The sequence below is a fragment of the Amblyomma americanum genome, chromosome 7 (assembly GCF_052857255.1).
Source record: "Amblyomma americanum isolate KBUSLIRL-KWMA chromosome 7, ASM5285725v1, whole genome shotgun sequence".
Classification (NCBI taxonomy): domain Eukaryota; kingdom Metazoa; phylum Arthropoda; class Arachnida; order Ixodida; family Ixodidae; genus Amblyomma; species Amblyomma americanum.
Window position 1 is genome coordinate 164,338,975 of NC_135503.1, and position 18,156 is coordinate 164,357,130.

The 18,156-nt window shown below is 47.5% G+C and overlaps 1 protein-coding gene across 7 annotated transcripts in view; it reads right to left on the bottom strand.

Moving 5' to 3' along the window:
- Positions 1 to 18,156, bottom strand: part of LOC144096744 (uncharacterized) — a 135,810-nt gene that overhangs the window by 111,883 nt on the left and 5,771 nt on the right. For all 7 annotated transcript variants that reach the window (XM_077629595.1, XM_077629597.1, XM_077629594.1 and 4 more), the window contains exons 3-6: positions 5,121 to 5,262; positions 4,848 to 5,054; positions 4,473 to 4,540; positions 4,290 to 4,370 (exon numbers count right to left, since the gene is read on the bottom strand). In XM_077629595.1, the coding sequence (XP_077485721.1) occupies positions 4,290 to 4,370; positions 4,473 to 4,540; positions 4,848 to 5,054; positions 5,121 to 5,262 (498 nt within the window). The remainder of the gene's footprint in view (positions 1 to 4,289; positions 4,371 to 4,472; positions 4,541 to 4,847; positions 5,055 to 5,120; positions 5,263 to 18,156) is intronic.

The window sequence follows — 18,156 nt, forward strand, 5'->3', positions numbered from 1 at the left end:
ATAGAATAATCAGTGGCAACTCGTGGCGCACGCCCAACCTGGTGATGAAACTAGAAAAGGGAGGCACCGCCAAGCGAGACACTGTGCGAAGGTACGGGACCAAGCCAAACATGCTATCCAACTCTATATAGAATAATCAGTGGCAACTCTTGTCGCACGCCCAACCTGGAGACGAAAGTAGACAAGGGAGGCACCATCAAGCAAGACACTGTGCGAAGGTACGGGACCAAGCCAAACAGGCTTTCCAACTCTATAAAGAATAATCAGTGGCAACTCTTGTCGCAGGCCCAACCTGGTGATGAAAGTAGAAAAGGGAGGCACCATCAAGCAAGACACTGTGCAAAGGTACGGGACCAAGCCAAACTTGCTTCCTAACTCTATAAAGACTAATCAGTGGCAACTCTTGTCGCACGCCCAACCTGGTGAAGAAAGTAGAAAAGGGAGGCACCACCAAGCAAGACCCTGTGCGAAGGTACGGGACCAAGCCAAACATGCTTTCCATCTCTAAAAAATAATCAGTGGCAACTCTTGTAGCACGCCCAACCTGGTGACGAAAAAAGAAAAGGGAGGCACCACCAAGCAAGACCCTGTGCGAAGGTACGGGACCAAGCCAAACATGCTATCCAACTCTATATAGAATAATCAGTGGCAACTCTTGTCGCACGCCCAACCTGATGATGAAAGTAGAAAAGGGAGGCACCACCAAGCAAGACCCTGTGCGAAGGTACGGGACCAAGCCAAACATGCTATCCAACTCTATATAGAATAATCAGTGGCAACTCTTGTCGCACGCCCAACCTGGTGACGAAAAAAGAAAAGGGAGGCACCACCAAGCAAGACCCTGTGCGAAGGTACGGGACCAAGCCAAACATGCTATCCAACTCTATATAGAATAATCAGTGGCAACTCTTGTCGCACGCCCAACCTGATGATGAAAGTAGAAAAGGGAGGCACCACCAAGCAAGACCCTGTGCGAAGGTACGGGACCAAGCCAAACATGCTATCCAACTCTATATAGAATAATCAGTGGCAACTCTTGTCGCACGCCCAACCTGATGATGAAAGTAGAAAAGGGAGGCACCACCAAGCAAGACCCTGTGCGAAGGTACGGGACCAAGCCAAACATGCTATCCAACTCTATATAGAATAATCAGTGGCAACTCTTGTCGCACGCCCAACCTGATGATGAAAGTAGAAAAGGGAGGCACCACCAAGCAAGACCCTGTGCGATGGTATGGGACCAAGCCAAACATGCTTTCCAACTTTACAAAGAATAATCACTCATGGCAGCACGAGGATGGGGTCGCGTCAAACAAGACACCATCGCCAATTGCTTCAGGACATGTGGTTTTGTGAAAACCACTTCAGAAGATGCCTCTGCTAGCTCATCAGGGAGATGCGACCAAGTGAGCCTGAGGGCACAGATTTTGGCAACGCTCTCGGTGATGTACACTTTCAAGATTATGTTCCCGTAGACGCCGAGTGCGCCGAGTTGACGGACAGCGAGATTCTGGAGGTTGTTTGAGGCCACGATGAACCAAGCCAGGAAAGCGATGTCGATGACAACAGTGAAGATGAGCCACAACCGATGGCTGCCGACATAGTTGCGGGCCCAGCTCTAGCGAAGTGCTTTTTTGCAGCTGAACATAACGTGGAAGAAGCATTTGAGCACATCTACAGCTCCTAGAACTTGCTTTCAGCAGCGCGATTCCGCAAAAAAAAAAAGAGCAAGGTTACTATTTTTCTTAAGAAACTCTACTTTGCAACAAATAAAGATGCTTTTTTATGGTTTGTGTTTAACTAGAAGTTTGCTAACGTCAGAGTTTTTTGTGGTCCCTGTTATATATTTTCCAAGCAACTTAAAAAACACCATCTGCAATTACTCTGCCCCCCGTAAATATCTTTCTTCGTTCGCACATCACAGATCAGAAACTTAGGATGTATTATTTTTCTTTTGCACCAACGTCACAGACAACTATTTGTTACTGTCTTGATGAAAATGCCATTTGCTGTCTAGTACCATTTTTGAACTGAGACTATTTTTTACACTTCTTACTTTTCTTTATTTTCTGTGCGACCCACATCCGATGTTTTCATTTCAAACAGGCAAGAAAATTTACCGTTATTTTGATGATTTTTTACACTTTGTACAAAAAAAACTTTTGCAATTTTTTTGCCCTGCTTTGTCCTGTGGCACTAAAGCCTATGTTTGGTGCTAAAAAATGCACTGATTGTTTTAGTGTGAATTTTACTAATTGTCACGTATTTTGCTATATTATTGTTGCCTGCATTGTGTTTCTGTGCGACCTCTCACTAGCCTTTCGCTATTGGTCTGGAAGGTCTTTTGTAATTTGGAACGCTACAGAAAGAATAAATTATGATGATGATGATGATGATTTTCGATAAAAAAAAAACTTCAGCAAGAATTGCTCTCGGGCTATGTGGCTTTGATACTTGCAATACCATCAAAGGTTCTATGCAAAAAAGATGACATGAAGATAGGAGACACGACAGGAGAAACGCAAACAAACGACTAGTTTATTCAGAAGTTATCACCTCCAAATATAACACATGTAGGCGCATGCGTGGTGGATACACCCACAGCATGCCTGGTAAAGGTGATAACACCATCATACCCTACAAGGCGAAAAACGTATTGCAGATGCAATTGCACGCATTCTTTATCAAAAAGGATTTTATCATTTCGCGTGCCCCAGCGTTGCTGCCTCTCATTCAGTCGCAGCCGGCATTGGCATTTTTGACAATGTTCAGTCAAATTTGTGCTACTTTCCCTATCTCCTAACATGTGTTCATGTTCCCCTGTACAATCACCAACACAGCGTCCTGTCTGGCCAATGAAGGCCTTTCCGTGCGTTAGTATTAATGGGTCGCCTGTATGAGAAGTTTATGAGAAGAAATCCTGCAAGCTTCATTCGGCAAACAGACAGCTGCGCATGTTGGGTTTACCTGTGCATTATGCTGCATTCAAGACAAATATTACTGACCACGACCAACATCACATAACCTGTCGAGATTGTCAGCGACAAAAGACACCACCGACTTGACCAACACCAAGGCCCTTCCACCAGATCAGCATAGACCTTTCCCACAATCACCATTTAACTAACTACCTGACCCACTATGCTATAAAGCCCTGCCAATGCCGCAGCAGGGTAGCATTTTAACGCGAAGTGCTCATCACGGAGAATGGGCAAGAACTAATGAACCTAGTGTTCACGGCAAAGCTTCATTTTGCGCTAGTCACCAAAGGATAACTGCGTGCCAGACTCATGGAGTGCTGCATGCACATCTAACACAGCACAAGAGCCGGGATGTCATCCTTCCCTGTGTCAAGGTTTAAACATATCCGTAGCAGGGAAGCCACAACTATGCCTGATGCCATGTTAGTGTTACTGAAGAAGGCAACCTCAACATCACTGCTTACTTACAGCGTGTACAAAAAGCTTGCTCAATTAGTACACAGATGGCAGATGCTACAACCTATGAACAAGCGACGCAGAATACAAGCCAGGAGACTAAGCGAAGAACACCGCTATTTCAGATCGTACAAGGTCCTTCGTCGACTAGGTGAACTGCACCATGAAGCCCTATTGTGTGCGCTTATTGCTGCACACCTTTCTTTTCGGTAAAGTATGTTTGTTGCATAACGCTCAAAGGACGGCTTTATCGCTTTGTTTGTGACGAAAGAAGGCCACGCACAACTGCTTCCACACTGATCCAGTTTGTTGTATCATTTCCAATGTGCTTTTAAATTAGTGGCAGGCAAGCTGTTTTGCAATGCCGTCTGTTGCCATTGCCACCGCCATAGAGGTCCTCCTTGTGGGCAGCCCCAATAAAGGCTTTCCAACCAGACAGCCGCTGCCATTGCTATTTTGTCCATTGAACCCTGTCCTGCAGCCACTGTGCCCCTGCAAACATCCCGACACCATCTGCCAACCTGCTGTGTTTGCCTTCTTCTGTGATTTCTAATGCTATCGCATTCCAAGTAAATGTGGTGTTTTGTAGACAGCCAGCAAACTCATTTACATTCGACACCTATAGGCAATCACACAGAACGATACACATTCGTACATAATGCCCCATGCAGAACAGACCGCTGCAACAAAAGCCGAGCCATGCACTCTCACACGCGCACGAAGCAGCAAATGGGGGGACTGACGTAGATGTCATATCCTGTGTGACCACACAGTCACCCCCTCACCACCCTTTCAGAAACCACCGTCATTGTGAAAGCACGCCATTTGACACGCCCATTGGAAACGCTTTACCTTGAGGGCCTTCTTGAGGCTGCGCTCAGGTCTCAGTGGCTTGTTTTCTGCACGTAGCTTGTGCTTGGCACTGTTCATGTGCTGCGAAGAAGAGAAGCCCTCGTTTTAGGAACCACCCGCTTTGGGTGACAGTGCTTCGCCCGCAGCTGCAAATGACAACACAGGAACCTTCGAGTAGCTCACCTCTTTGTACTGCTGCATGGAGTTGATCTCAACCGAGCAGTGCTTGCACATGAGCCGCTCACCCTGCACTGCGTTGGGCGGAGCAAGAGCACACATCATCAAAGGCATAATCAGGGCTAACAAAGACACTGTGCGCGCAGATTGGAGGAGAAAAAGAAGACAAAAAAACGTCCTTTCTTTCTTGAAAACCCTGCCATGCAGCAGCACTACATGTGTATCAATGATTATTTGAATGCATTAGCAGCCAGACAATTCGTTACATCCAAGGTCGAGCCTGTTCTTCCAAAGGCATTGTAAGATTCAGTTTCATAAAAGTGGAAATTGAACAAAAACTGCACAGCAGCAGCAGCAGCAGCTCTGTGCTGTGGTACTGACGCCTGGTGGCCTCGAGGGTATGAGTATCCTCCTTGGTCAGCGCCAGAGTGGTGACGGGCACGTTGAACTTGAAACACAGCTGCTTGTGGCGCGCCCCGCCCAGGTGCTCCGCCAGCTGCTTGGCACTGTTGGTGAACACATTGCACACCTTGCAGTGCACCACCTTGCGCCCCGACAGCCCTGATGGCAGGTCGCCCTCACGACCACCTGCACCACAGTACAAATCCCTTAAACACTCAGCGGAACAAAAATCGCTGGGGGGGGGGGCATTACCTTGGTAGTGGGGCGCCCGGTCGTAGGCCTTGTTGGCCACCTTCTGGATGGTGCGCTTGCGGTGCTCGAAGCTCTGGATGTGCACAGAGTACTGGCCCACCGTGAAGAACTTGCAGTCACACAGAACACACTCGAACTCCCTCTGCACCACACAATGAGGGAGCGCAACTTGGCAACACTTGCAGGTCACCTTGGCTACAATGGGAAGATTAGCTGAGCCAGTGCCAAACTTATCCCGCCTCAAATACTGTTCCAAGCCCCTCACGCAGCAAAACTGCTGTGACAACACAGGACAGACTGAGCAGTTGGAGGGGATGCGGAACTATGCATTAGGCAGCAACATACGAAATACAGCAACTATTAGCTACACAAAGAAACAGAATGAAAGAAAATGTGCTCTAGTTACACTATGCAATGCATGCACACAGGTTTTACTACTGTCCACAGGATGAAAAATAGTCACTTTCTGCTGCAGTGATCGTACAGTGACCGTAGCAGCCGTGACCTTCAGACATTGAAGCCATCGCAAAGTTGCAAACTAATATGCTGGTGACAACTGCACTGCAGAAAAAGCAAGCCAAGTTTCAAAGCCACTCTCTAAAACTCAAGCCAACGAATGTGTGAGGCGACGTAATAATTTTTTCCCAATAGGCAACCATGACACACGTTTGGCCAAACGTGTGCAATGGGCATGCCTTGTCAATAAACTTGACATCTCAGTTGCACATGCCACAAGAAAACACCACTGAGACCGATGTCAAAACATGAAAAAGCTGAATGATTGCAAAGAATGCTGGATGTGCAGTGCTCGCTGCAATGCCCATAAGCACTGCATGTGTGGGAACTGACAGCCGACTGCGCTCTGGCCTGTGCAAAAAAAAATTTAAGCAAGGACGTCCCAGCGGGAGTTTCAAACCTTGAGGATGAGGGAAACCACAGAATGTAGCAAAGAATTGCTGTCCAGATTTGTAGGAGGCAATTGCAGATGTACTGCGGGCCCCACTGCACGTTACAGGGCCTGAATGCAGCAGCTTTCTTCAGAGCGTCGACACCGGTCAACAAACTCTTCACGCTTGACTCTTTTTTGCGCTGCTCTTGGTACTGAACAGCAAAATATCAACTGATTTTCACTGAGTGGGAGTTCCGTGTTATATTAGCATTAAAAACAAGAATATTAAACATATAAAATTTATGGCGTCAGGGTGCGTCAGCCATCATCTTTTCGTCCTTTGTTGTTGTTCATCCTTGGAAGGATACAATCGAAAGGGGCTCCGAAACACCTTCTGACGAGAGTACATAAAGTCGCTCAATCACTACATTCTCTCGTCATGAACACCTGAGCCAAATATTACACTTCTACATGTAGCAGAGAACCCACCATCGCGTGCATAAGTTGGCGACTGCTTTCCAGTGACTTTTCTTGCTCGCTACTTCCTCCATGACATACTCCTTCGTAATTCTGTTCAGACATGGCTACTGGTTACATTCTGTCAGAGTCGGCAGCGTCGCTCAAGCGGGTCAGAAAGATGCAACTCCTTGGGAATTCCAGTGTGAGTTGGTGATGAAGCCAGCAGAGCAGCACCGACCGTTGAAAGTGCAAAAAGTGATGAGAGGCAAAGGCGCGAAGACAGTGAAATTCAAATTTTGAGCACGAAATACTCAGCTTCTACAAAATGCATTAAAATTTCTTGCTGGAGGATATTTGTTAAGCGGCGTCCTAAAACATTCCAGGAATACCGCACCTTTATTGAAAGCCCCTTCAAGAAGCTGATCTCTCGATTTGTCAGAGGGTCTGACAGGTGACTTATGCACGTGCCTTCATTTCCAGACACCATTCAGCCTTTCGCATCTTAACCTGGAAACACAGAAGGACTGTGTTGTTGTCGGACAGTGGTTTGCACCCCTTGCACCTAGAGCAACGAGCTGGCCCATGATCTGCAATGCTCCCAGAGCCTCTCACTCAGGCACTGTCCCATCTATATGCCCAGCCACATGGTGCTTTATATATATATATATATATATATATATATATATATATATATATATATATATATATATTATATATATATATATATATATATATACGGCTCTTCATTTTTGGGCAAAATCCCATTTTACCAGATTCTTGCACCCTGAACAGACATCTTAAACATTAGGTTAAACCCAATTTCTACACGAAAATAAACTTTCAAGGTAACTTTCTTTTGCTGTGCACAAAGCTGAAGATAGCACACAAAATTTATCGGACGCTTTGTGCTTATTCCAGAACAGTATCACATTTACACGATGGTAAGTCAAGCTATTTTTCATAATTTGAAAATCTGAAGTGGGGGTCAAGTTAAAATCGAAACCTAAACATTGCACCATAAATAAAGGCGAGAAAAAATGAGATATCAGGCATGCTACAACGTGTTGCATTTTTGTTGCGTGGCTCCGGCGCATCGCTCTTGGTGCTAGCCTTGAGGAGCTCCTATGTCAATGCGCAGAACCGGCATCCCCACCCCTCGCGCAGCAGTCGATGGTGGCTGTCGATAAGCAGCGGCGGCAAGATAATGCATTCACGCTCTACTCTTAATAGGCGTCGTCCAAGTTTTTTTTTTTGTTTACTTTCAACCGCGCACTCGGCATTCAAGGAAGCGTCGATAGTTGATGCAAGGCCCGCTGTTCCAATCACGGCGGCACCGCCACTTAGAACCGCAGCAGCCCCGGGGAGTGTCGGTAGCTGACGGAAGAGCCAACGCCGCTCACGCATAGTTTCTCTTTGGCTCTGAACCATTTGACTACTGCCGGCCGCGTTTCACAAGGTTTTAATGTAGTGCTTCGTCAATCGTCATTTGTACTCCGGGTCCGACATTTAAGATGGCTGTCATTCTTTACGCCGAAGAAACTAACTGCGTGCCGGGCCACAAGTTCGATGTTCACAGCGGGTGATACAGATGTGGCAGCTGCAGCGAGGCAAAATTTTCAGCTGTTCCACGCGATATTGTGATGTGGCTGTATGCGAAGTGCAGGATTTCGCTGCACGACGGTGTTAGAGTGACGAGCTGTGGGACCGCAGCAGCGATCACGACAGCAACGCTAGTGAGGACGATGGCACAAGTGTGGATGAGTAGTCCAGTTACCAATACATTTTCGTATTGGAATGTGCCCAGAGGTGCTCCCGCGCATGGCAGCCAATAGCTTCTGGCGATAAGCAAAGGCCGCAGGATAGTACTATCGCGTTATATTATTAAAGGCCAAGCGTAAATGATCTCCAAGTTTTTTTTTTTTCTGCAATGTAAGGTTGGGGGGGGGGGGGGGGGGGGGGGGGGAGTCGACTTACATTTGAGTTGAAATACAATTGTCCAAATACAGTATTTTCGTCCATTTATCATTTTAAACTCTTTTTAATGTTTTTTATTTGTGACGATGCTTAATTTGGGGCCTTGTTCGAACAGTACATTCCAAAAGCTACAAGCCAAAACATGAGTGAAAACAAGGCTTCTTACTTTTGAAAAAGACATTGCGCATGAAGACAGGACAGAGCAGAGACGACACAGGACGAGCGCTAACTGACAACTGCAGGTTTATTTGAAATCCACACTCGAGGAAACCAGTGCGCATGTCCAGCCACGCAGCAACAAACAGAAAGATTAGGACGCCGATACAGTTATCATGAAAACGTCACACGCACAAAAATTCAGAGCCCCAAACAAAAGGTAACAGCAAACACCCCCACTTTATCTTTAACATTCAGCACGAAGAAAAATTTTACTTTGAATTGAGGAAACAAAATTCTTGATGCAAGAGAGCAAGGGAAGGTTCGCTAACACACTTGTCCCTTCCAGTCCTTTGGATGTTAGACGCCTCAAGAATTTCTCTGGCAAGCTGGTCTTTGGAGCCAACAACCTTACTTTTGTACAAAAGAGGACAGCACCCGCAGTCCCTACAATGCATGGGCAAGTGCCTACCGCTTACACCCTCGAGTGAATTGGAGTGCTCGCGTAATCGATCATTCAAGCATCGGTCAGTTTGGCCTATGTAGACACTGCCACAGCTTAGAGGGGTTTCGTACACAATGCAAACATTGCACTCAACAAATTTAGTTGCATGCTTGATGTTGCAAGCTGGTTTCTTGGCAGCAGGAATATTGCCAAGAAACCAGCTTGCAACTCCAATTGGATAATATGGCCAATCTCCCTAAACATTGTAACAAATGTCAAAGCTGTACTGGTTCAGCAGTGTAAAAATCATCGGCTGAGGCAAAACGCAGACAGAACGTGAAATCTTGGAAGGTTTTAAAATAAAAGTCAGGCAGTGATTGTGTCAGCGGCACGTCAGTCAAATTTCCTTCTAAAGAATACCGATTCATGAATGGGACATAGTCTCCACGTGCAAGATAGTATTTTTAAAGACTGATCTTTCCTTAGCTCTTGTTTTTTTTTCTTTTTCTCGGCATTGCCTGCTCATGCGCTTGTTCCCTGCTCTGCTCGATTCTTTGATCAAGTAAAAATTTTCAGTTGTCTGTAGCGTCGTCCCTGTCAATTCCTTCTCTTGTGTACGCATCCTGCTCTGCTGGTTTCTCTACCTGGTAGCTTTTCATTAGCTTCCACGTTTCTGCCCCATAGATGAGTACCGGTAAGATACAGCTGCTGTATAGATATCTCTAGAGAGATATTGGTAAACTGCCAATCATGGTCGGAGAGAGCCTGCCATATGCGCTCCACCCCATTCTTATTCTTCTAATTACTTCCCTCTCATGATCCGGATCAGCGGTCACTACCTGCCCAAAGTAGACGCATTCCCTTACCACTTCCATCACCTCGCTATCAACTGTGAACTGCTGTTCCCTTGCGAGACTGCTGAACGTTACTTTGGTTTCCTGCATGTTAATTTTTAGACCGACTGTTCTGGTCTGCCTGTCTAACTCACTGATCATGCTTTGCAGCTCATCTCCAGAGTGACTTAGCAAGACAATGTCATCAGCGAATCGCAAATTACTTAAGTATTCTTCATTAACTTTTATCCACAGCTGTTCCCAATGAAGGCATCAGAACACCTCCTGTAAACAGGTGATGAATAGCACTGGCGAGATCGTGTCTCCCTGCATGACACTCTTTCTTAATGGAATTTTATTACTTTATGAAGGTCTATGGTGGCTGTGCAGTCTTTAAAGGTATCTTCCAGTACTTTAAGAAAAGACTTCACTGCACATCACTACACTGTGATTCTACAATGCTTGCATGACTGCCGAGGTTTCCACCAAGTCAAATGCTTTCTTGTAATCCATGACGGCTATATATAGAGGTTGTTTATATTCTGCGCATTTCTCCATCACCTGATTGACAGTGCGAATATAATGTATTGTCGAGTATCCTTTACGAAAGCCCATCTGACCATTTGGTTAAATGAAGTCTAAGTTTGTCCTGACTCCATTAGCAATTACCTTAGTGTGCACCTTGTAGGCAAAGGTCAGTAAGTTGATCGGTCTGTAATTTTTCAAGTCCTTGACATCTCCGTTCTTATACATTAAGGCAATGTTAAGTTCTTCCAAACTTCTGGTACGGTCGAGGTCATAAGGCATTACGTATATAGCTTAAGATATCTAGCACAATTATGCCGCGAATCTTTGTAGTGTTTGTTCATTCTTCAAATCTGCCACCGTGCCACTTTACCGCTTTGTTTGCAATGGAAGACGTGACCAGATTTATCTCGATTGATCGCATCCAGGCAGAGCTGATTATACATTGGTCCAGAATGTTCTAGTAACTTTGCACGCTTTATCTCGAAAGTTCGCTATCAGCTTTAAATTGAGCACGGCCTACAGCGCTGGGCATTCTGTTCAACAACCGCCGAGCACGCTTGTTGCTACACCGCCGCCGAGTGATGCAGTCCATTGTGGGCGCTAGTCAGCCCAAATAAAGAGTTTTGTTTAGACATCATTTTCGCAGCCTTTCTGCTCTCCGGACTGCAGTCACCACTTCATGGAGGTGCGGGGTAGCCTTCCATGTTCCGGATGCCGCCCTTCAAGTCGTGACACCAGCCCTCTGCGCTTTGCACTGGAGGAGAAGCCAGCAATTAACCGAGCCAGCAGACGTCTTCAGGGAGAGAAGCCTGAGTGCGGGACCCTGCTGGACCGCACCCGACAATAAAAATATGCTGCTACAAGCACCACAACCTTGCCAAAGATGTCGACACCAATCATACTGCAACAGCTGCGGGTGCCGCCAACTTTCAGTGGATCCCTAGGCGAACCCCCGAAAAATGGTTGGACCAATTTGAGTGCGTTTCTCATTCAACAAGTGGGATGATGCGGCAAAAATTGGCCACGTATTTTCCTCACTGGAGGGCTTAGCACGTACATGGTACGAAAACCACGAGCTGTCTCTAACGGCATGGGAACTCTTCAAGATGGAACTTTTGAAGATATTCATCAGTGTCGTGAGGAAAGAAAGAGCTGAACGACTCCTCGAGTTTAGGATCCAGCTTCCGAACGAGCCCGTCCGCAGTTACGTTGAAGAGATGAAGCGCCTCTTTCGCCGCGCCGACCCCAAGATGACAGAGGAAAAAAAAGTTCAGTTTTTAATGTGCAGCGTATAAGAGTAGCTCTCTGGCTGCCTCGTTCACCAGCCGCCAAAAACACTCAACGAATTCATGCAAGAAGCCTGCACGATTGAGAAGACCCTCGTCGTCTGGGCTCGGCAGTACAACCGCCCTTCCTATGTATGTGCAATCCGTACGGACACAACAATCACCACCAGCGACAACTTGCGGGAAGTGATCTGCGAAATCGTCCGCGAGGAGCTACGCCGATTACTGCCAACTTCCCCACAGCAGCAAGCAGCGACTCTCATGGATGTGGTACGGGAAGAAGTGCAACAGGCACTTGGGACCCCGACGGCCACAGAACCCCAGGCCATGACCTATGCCGCTGCAGTACGCACTCCTCAGCCCCAACGACAACACCTACGTCCTCCCCAACATGAACAATTTGTTCCCGAATGCCGCCTCTCTGCCCCCGCCTGCCCAGCCTATATCAGCAACACTCAAGCCCCAGGAAATGCGACGCCTGGAGGACATTCGACAACCGGCCGTTGTGCTTCCACTGCGGGGAGGCCGGCCATATTCTTTGTCACAGCCCGTATCGACGTATCGGTCTTCGAGGATTTGCCGTTGACGCACCACAACCATGCATAGGCCAACATCCGATGGAAATCGACGAGTACTTGCGTCGAGAGCACTGCACGCCGAACCGCCTTTCGTGCTCAGCATTGCCGTCAACCTCGTGCTTTGCGTCGCCTTGCTGCAGCTACACAGCCGCGGTGTAAGGAAGGTCTCCCAGCCCCTGTAGGGGAAACTAAAGACAGCAACCTCTGGAGGTGAGGTTGCTCACTAGCGAAACGCCGAAGATCCTCCACCGACCACGCCCCATGAAGACGCTGCACCCGCTACGCCGCATGAAGAAGCTAAGCTCACTGCACCAGCTCCGCACAAAATGACAACCCCGACCATGATACGAAATGCCTTCAAAATGATGCCACCACCCAGAAAAGCTTCGACGACAGGCCCCACCAGCGACTCGCATATGCGACGAAGCCGTGACCCGACGCCGAGGGCGACGTGCAATGCAAGAGCCAGGACATCCGACTTAGAAGTGAATATCGACGGCCGGAAAGTTACCGTTCTTGTCGACACAGGAGCCGATTACTCGGTGATGAATGGAACATTCGTTGCGCAGCTGAGGATAGTCACGACGACTTGAGATGGCCCACAAATTCGCACCGCAGGGGGCCACCTCATTATGCCAACAGGACGATGCACAGCGCGAGTGACTGCCAAAGAACATACCTATCCTGCGACCTTCGATGTGCTACGGCAATGTTCCTGCGAAGTGATCTTGGGCATGGATTTCCTTAGCATCAGGTGATCATCGATCTGCGATCCAAGCTGATCACACTTTCGACGGACGAGGCCATGCCTTCAATGAGAACTCTGGAAAATCACATTGCCCTGAGTGTCCTGGAGGTAGAAGTGAGCGTCGCACCCCGTTCAAGTATTATCCTGACCATAGGCGTCAGGAAACCCATTACCACTGAAGCCATCATCGAGGGGAACATGCAAGTTGGTTCTAGACCGAGGAATCAGTGTCGCAAGTGTTTTTCGTCATCGCCGAAGATCCGACAGACGCCAATTGCCAAGCATCGCATTATAACCAACCAGCACACCCGACCTCTCCGTCAAAGCCCCTACCGTGTGTCACCGCGAGAACGACAAGCGATCCGAGACCAAGTGGAAGAAATGCTTCGCGATGACGTCATCCAGCCTTCAAACAGCCATGGGTGGCACCGGTTGTTCTAGTGAGAAAGAAAGACTGTGCACTTCGATTCTGTGTTGATTACTGCCACTTGAAAAACATAACAAAGAAGCACGTCTGCCCCCTCCCCCCGCGTCGACAACACACTGGACCGGCTGTGTAACGCCAAGTATTTCTCATCGATGGGCCTCAAGGGCGGCCACTGGCGAATTGAGGTCGATGAAAGAGATCGCGAGAAGACGGCATTCATCACTCCGGGTGGGCTCTTTGAGTTCAAGGTGATGCCATTTGGTCTCTGTTACAGACCAGCGACGTTTCAGCGAGTAATGGATACAGTGCCGGCAGGCCTGAAGTGGCAAATTTGTCTGGTATATTTAGATGACGTCGTTGTCTTTGCCTCGCACTTTGAAGAGCACTTCAAAAGACTTCGAACAGTACTAGACACCATCAAGTCGTCTGGCCTAAACTTGAAAGCAGAAAAGCGCCACTTTGCCTATAAAGAGCTGCTGTTTCTAAGGCCACATCGCTAGCAAGGAGGGAGTACACCCAGACCCGGAGAAAACAGCTGCTATTGAACAGTTTCCACCGCCAGCCAATGAGAAAGCAATGTGCAGATTCCTCGGACTGCGCGTAATACCGAGGATTTGTGAAAAACTTTTCGCGCATCGCCGAGCCCCTGACCCAACTGACGAAGGCAGACGTGCCGTTTAAATGGGAAGCGCCGCAAGCAGAAGCCTTCAAGGAACTTCAGCGTCGTTTACAGTCCCCACCGATCCTCGCGCATTTTGACGAAAACGCCGATACTGAGGTTCATGCCGACACAAGCAGCGTGGGCCTAGGCGCCGTCCTCGTTCAAAAAAGCGACGGGCTGGAGCAAGTCGTCCCATACGCTAGCCGTTCCCTTTCCAAGGCCAAGGCTAAATATTCGACAACTGAGGAGTGCCTTGCCATCACCTGGGCAACATCGAAATTCCACCCCTACTTGTACTGGCGACCGTTCAAGGTGGTCAGCGATCACCATGCGCTGTGCTGGCTTGCCAATTTGAAGGGCCCCTCTGGCCGCCTCGCTCGATGGAGTCTGCGCCTCCAGCAGTTTGACGTCACCGTCGTTTACAAGTACGGACGCAAACACTCTGACGCCGATTGCCTCTCACGAGCCCCTGTAGATGCACTGCCGCCAGACGACGATGAGGGCGCCTTCCTGGGACCCATCAGCCCCAGCTCTTTTGCCCAGCAGCAACACTCGGACCTCGACCTTAAGCGCCTCATCGAGTACTTGGAAGGTAAAGTTTCTTCACCCCCGCCTCATTCAAGCAAGGAATGTCTCCGTTCTGTGTACAGAAGGATGTCCTCATGAAGAGAACTTAGCAGCGAACAAAACAGCCTACCTCCTTGTTGTACCTGCTTGTCTCCGCGAAGAATTCCTACAGACTTCACACGATGAGCCGACAGCTGGACATCTTGGGTTTACTCGCACCCTCTGCCGCATTCAAGACAAGTATTCCTGTCCCTGACTGTCTGCCGATGTCGCACATTATGTGAAAACCTGCCAAGATTGTCAGCGACGAAAAACCCCTCCCACCCGGCCAGCAGGATTTCTGAACCTCTTCGAACGCCCCTCAAGGCCCCTTCAGCAGGTCGGCATGGACTTGTTTGGCCCTTTCTCAAAGTCAACGTCTGCAAATAAGTGGATCATCATAGCGACCGACTACCTGACCCGCTACGCCGAGGCGAAAGCCCTACCGAACGGAACAGCAGCAGAAGTCGCCAAATTTTTCGTGGAGTGCATTCTCCTTCGACACGGCGCCCTTGATGTGCTCTTCACGGACAGAGGAACAGCATTCACGGCGGAACTAACACAAGCCATCCTGCGCTACAGCCAAACCAGCCACCGGAGGACAACAGCATACCATCCGCAGACCAACGGACTGACCGAGCGCCTGAACAAAACCATCGCCGATATGCTCGCTACGTATGTCGATGCCGAACACAAAACCTGGGATGTCATCCTGCCTTACGTCGTGTTCGCATACACCACCGCAGTGCAGGAGACCACATAGATGACGCCTTTTAGGCTCGTCCATGGCAGGGAGGCCACGACCACGCTAGACGCCTTGCTACCGAACGTTGCAGAAGAAGAGAACGTCGACGTTGCCGCCTACCTTCAACGCGCATAAGAAGCTCGAAGGCTTGCCCGATTACGGATCAAAGATCAGCAGCGGTCCGACGACAGACGCTACAACCTACGAAGACACAACGCGGAATGCAAGCCAGGAGACCAAGTCTGGGTTTGGACGCCCATTCGCCGCCGTGGATTGAGTGAAAAGCTTTTGCGCGCTATTTCGGCCCGTACAAGGTTTTTCGTTAGCTAGGTGAACTGGATTATGAAGTCATCCCTGACGCAATGACTGCATCCCAGCGATGCCGCGTATGACAAGAAGTTGTCCATGTCGTCCGTATGAAGCCCTATTATGCGCACTAAAGGACGCTGCATTTCCACACTCTGTGTTTATTTTCGCATGGTCCGTTTTATTTGTTGCTATTCGCATTATTTGTATTAATGCATCGTGTTGATGCTTCTTTGAGAGTGGAGTAATGCCACGAATCTTTGCAGAGTTTGTTCATTCTTCAAATCTGCCGCCATGCTGCTTTATCACTTTGTTTGCGACGCAAGACGTGACCAGATTTATCTCGAGTGATCACATCCAGGGAGAGCTGATTCTACGTTGTTTTAGAATGTTCTAGTAACTTTGCACGCTTTATCTAGAAAGTTCGCTATCAAATCAAATCATAATTTTTTCTCCAGCAAGTATCTGGATGGTCACCTGGGCTAAAACCTGTACGAACCGCTTGACGAAGGCCCAGGAAACCATTACATGGCAGCAGCAGACAGAACGAAATAACAATTAATGAACAATCAGCTTTAAATTTAACACGGCCGACAGCGGTGGGCATTCTGTTCGATGACTGCCGAGCACGCTTGTTGCTACGCCGCCACCGAGTGATTCAGTACATTGTGGCCTCAATTCAGTCCAAATAAAGATTTTTGTTTAGACACCATTTTCGTAGCCTTTCTGTTCTCCGGACTGCAGTCACCACTTCGTGACAATATGCCCTCCGTCCTTCAACAGATCTGCTGTTACCTGATCCTCACCAGCTGCTTTCTGCCTTTGCATTGCTCCTAAAGCTTTCTTTACTTCCTCTTTCGTTACTGGTGGGATGTCCCATTGCTGTGCACTAGCGCCTCTCTCATTAACGTTCTGATTACACTGGCTACAGTATAGATTTGCATAAAATTCTTCGGCTACTTTACCAATCTTATCCATATTGCTCTTGTCGTGAATTGCAGGAATATCAAAAATAAAACTGATGAATTTGCTACTCTTGTTTCCTCTGTAACACCTCATGTTATAACTGGCACTGAATCGTGGCTGGATAATTCCGTTCTCAGCACTGAACTATTTCCCACCGGTTATGATACGTACTGTAGGGGTTGAGAGTCAGTATGGTGCTACCTTCACCTAAACAATGGAAAGAATTTGGCTATTGGCTCAGTCTACTGTACTCCTTCCGCTACCAACCCTGACACTTTCAGATCACTGTCTGAATTTCTACTCAGCTTAAAAAATGACCTTTTTGGTGGGGACTCCCAACATGCCCGATTTCAAATGGGTAGACTACAAACCTCTTTGTACGAGCCATTCTTCATTGCCTTCAGCCTTTTATGAATTAATTACTACTAATGACCTATACCAGTACGTCATTGAGCCTACACGGGAAACTGAGCATTCACCTTCAGTGTTAGATTTACTGTTCTGCGACCGACCTTCAGTAGTGCGTGACACTGTGATCATACCAGGAATAAGCAACCACAGTAGTGTTGTCACCAATGTTTGGCATTTTCCTTATTTAATTCCAAGAGGTTGACCTCGAAAGATTTTCTTTTTTAATAAGGGCGACTATACATCAATTTTGAACTAACTTGTGTTTTTCTTTCCTGAATTTATTAAGCTTAGCCAGAATTTAGATTGTAGTTCCCTTTGGGAAGTATTCAAGAATAAGCTGGAATGCTTAACTGATCAATATATCCCATCTAAAAGTCTTTCTGGAAAGCGCTGCCGCGACAAACCGTGCATCACGCAGCATACCAGACGGCTTATCAGGAAAAAACATCGGCTTCTAAAATCATACAAAAAAATCAGTGCCCTGCAGTATTGCAGTCAATTCGTGCTCTTGGCAGTACACTAAAAACTGAAATTAAAGCTCTTAACGATAGCCTTTTTAATGACTTGGGATCAAAATTGCATAATAATCCCAAGGTATTGTGGACGTTTTTTAAACACAATGAACGTGAACCAGTTGGAATCCTGAATTTAGACCTCGATGGTGAAGTTTTTACTAATGATGGTGACAAGGCATACTGCTTTAATGCTTTTTTTCAATCTGCTTTTGCGCCAAGGTACATCAGAGAACTTTCGTTAACTCGTGAATCTGACACTGAAACCATGTCTGAATTGGTTTTTACTCACCAAGGTGTGTTAAAATTGCTTAGTAATATCAATTCATCTTCTGCCGGTGGTCCTGATGGTGTTCCTAACTTTGTTTTAAAGTCATGCGCGAATGAAATCTCATTACTTAGTCATCTTGTTCCGAGCATCTCGTAACTCAGCGTCTCTGTCAAATGACTGGAAAAATGCTAATGTGATATCCGTGCATAAAAGTGGTTCAAAAAACTCTGCTGTT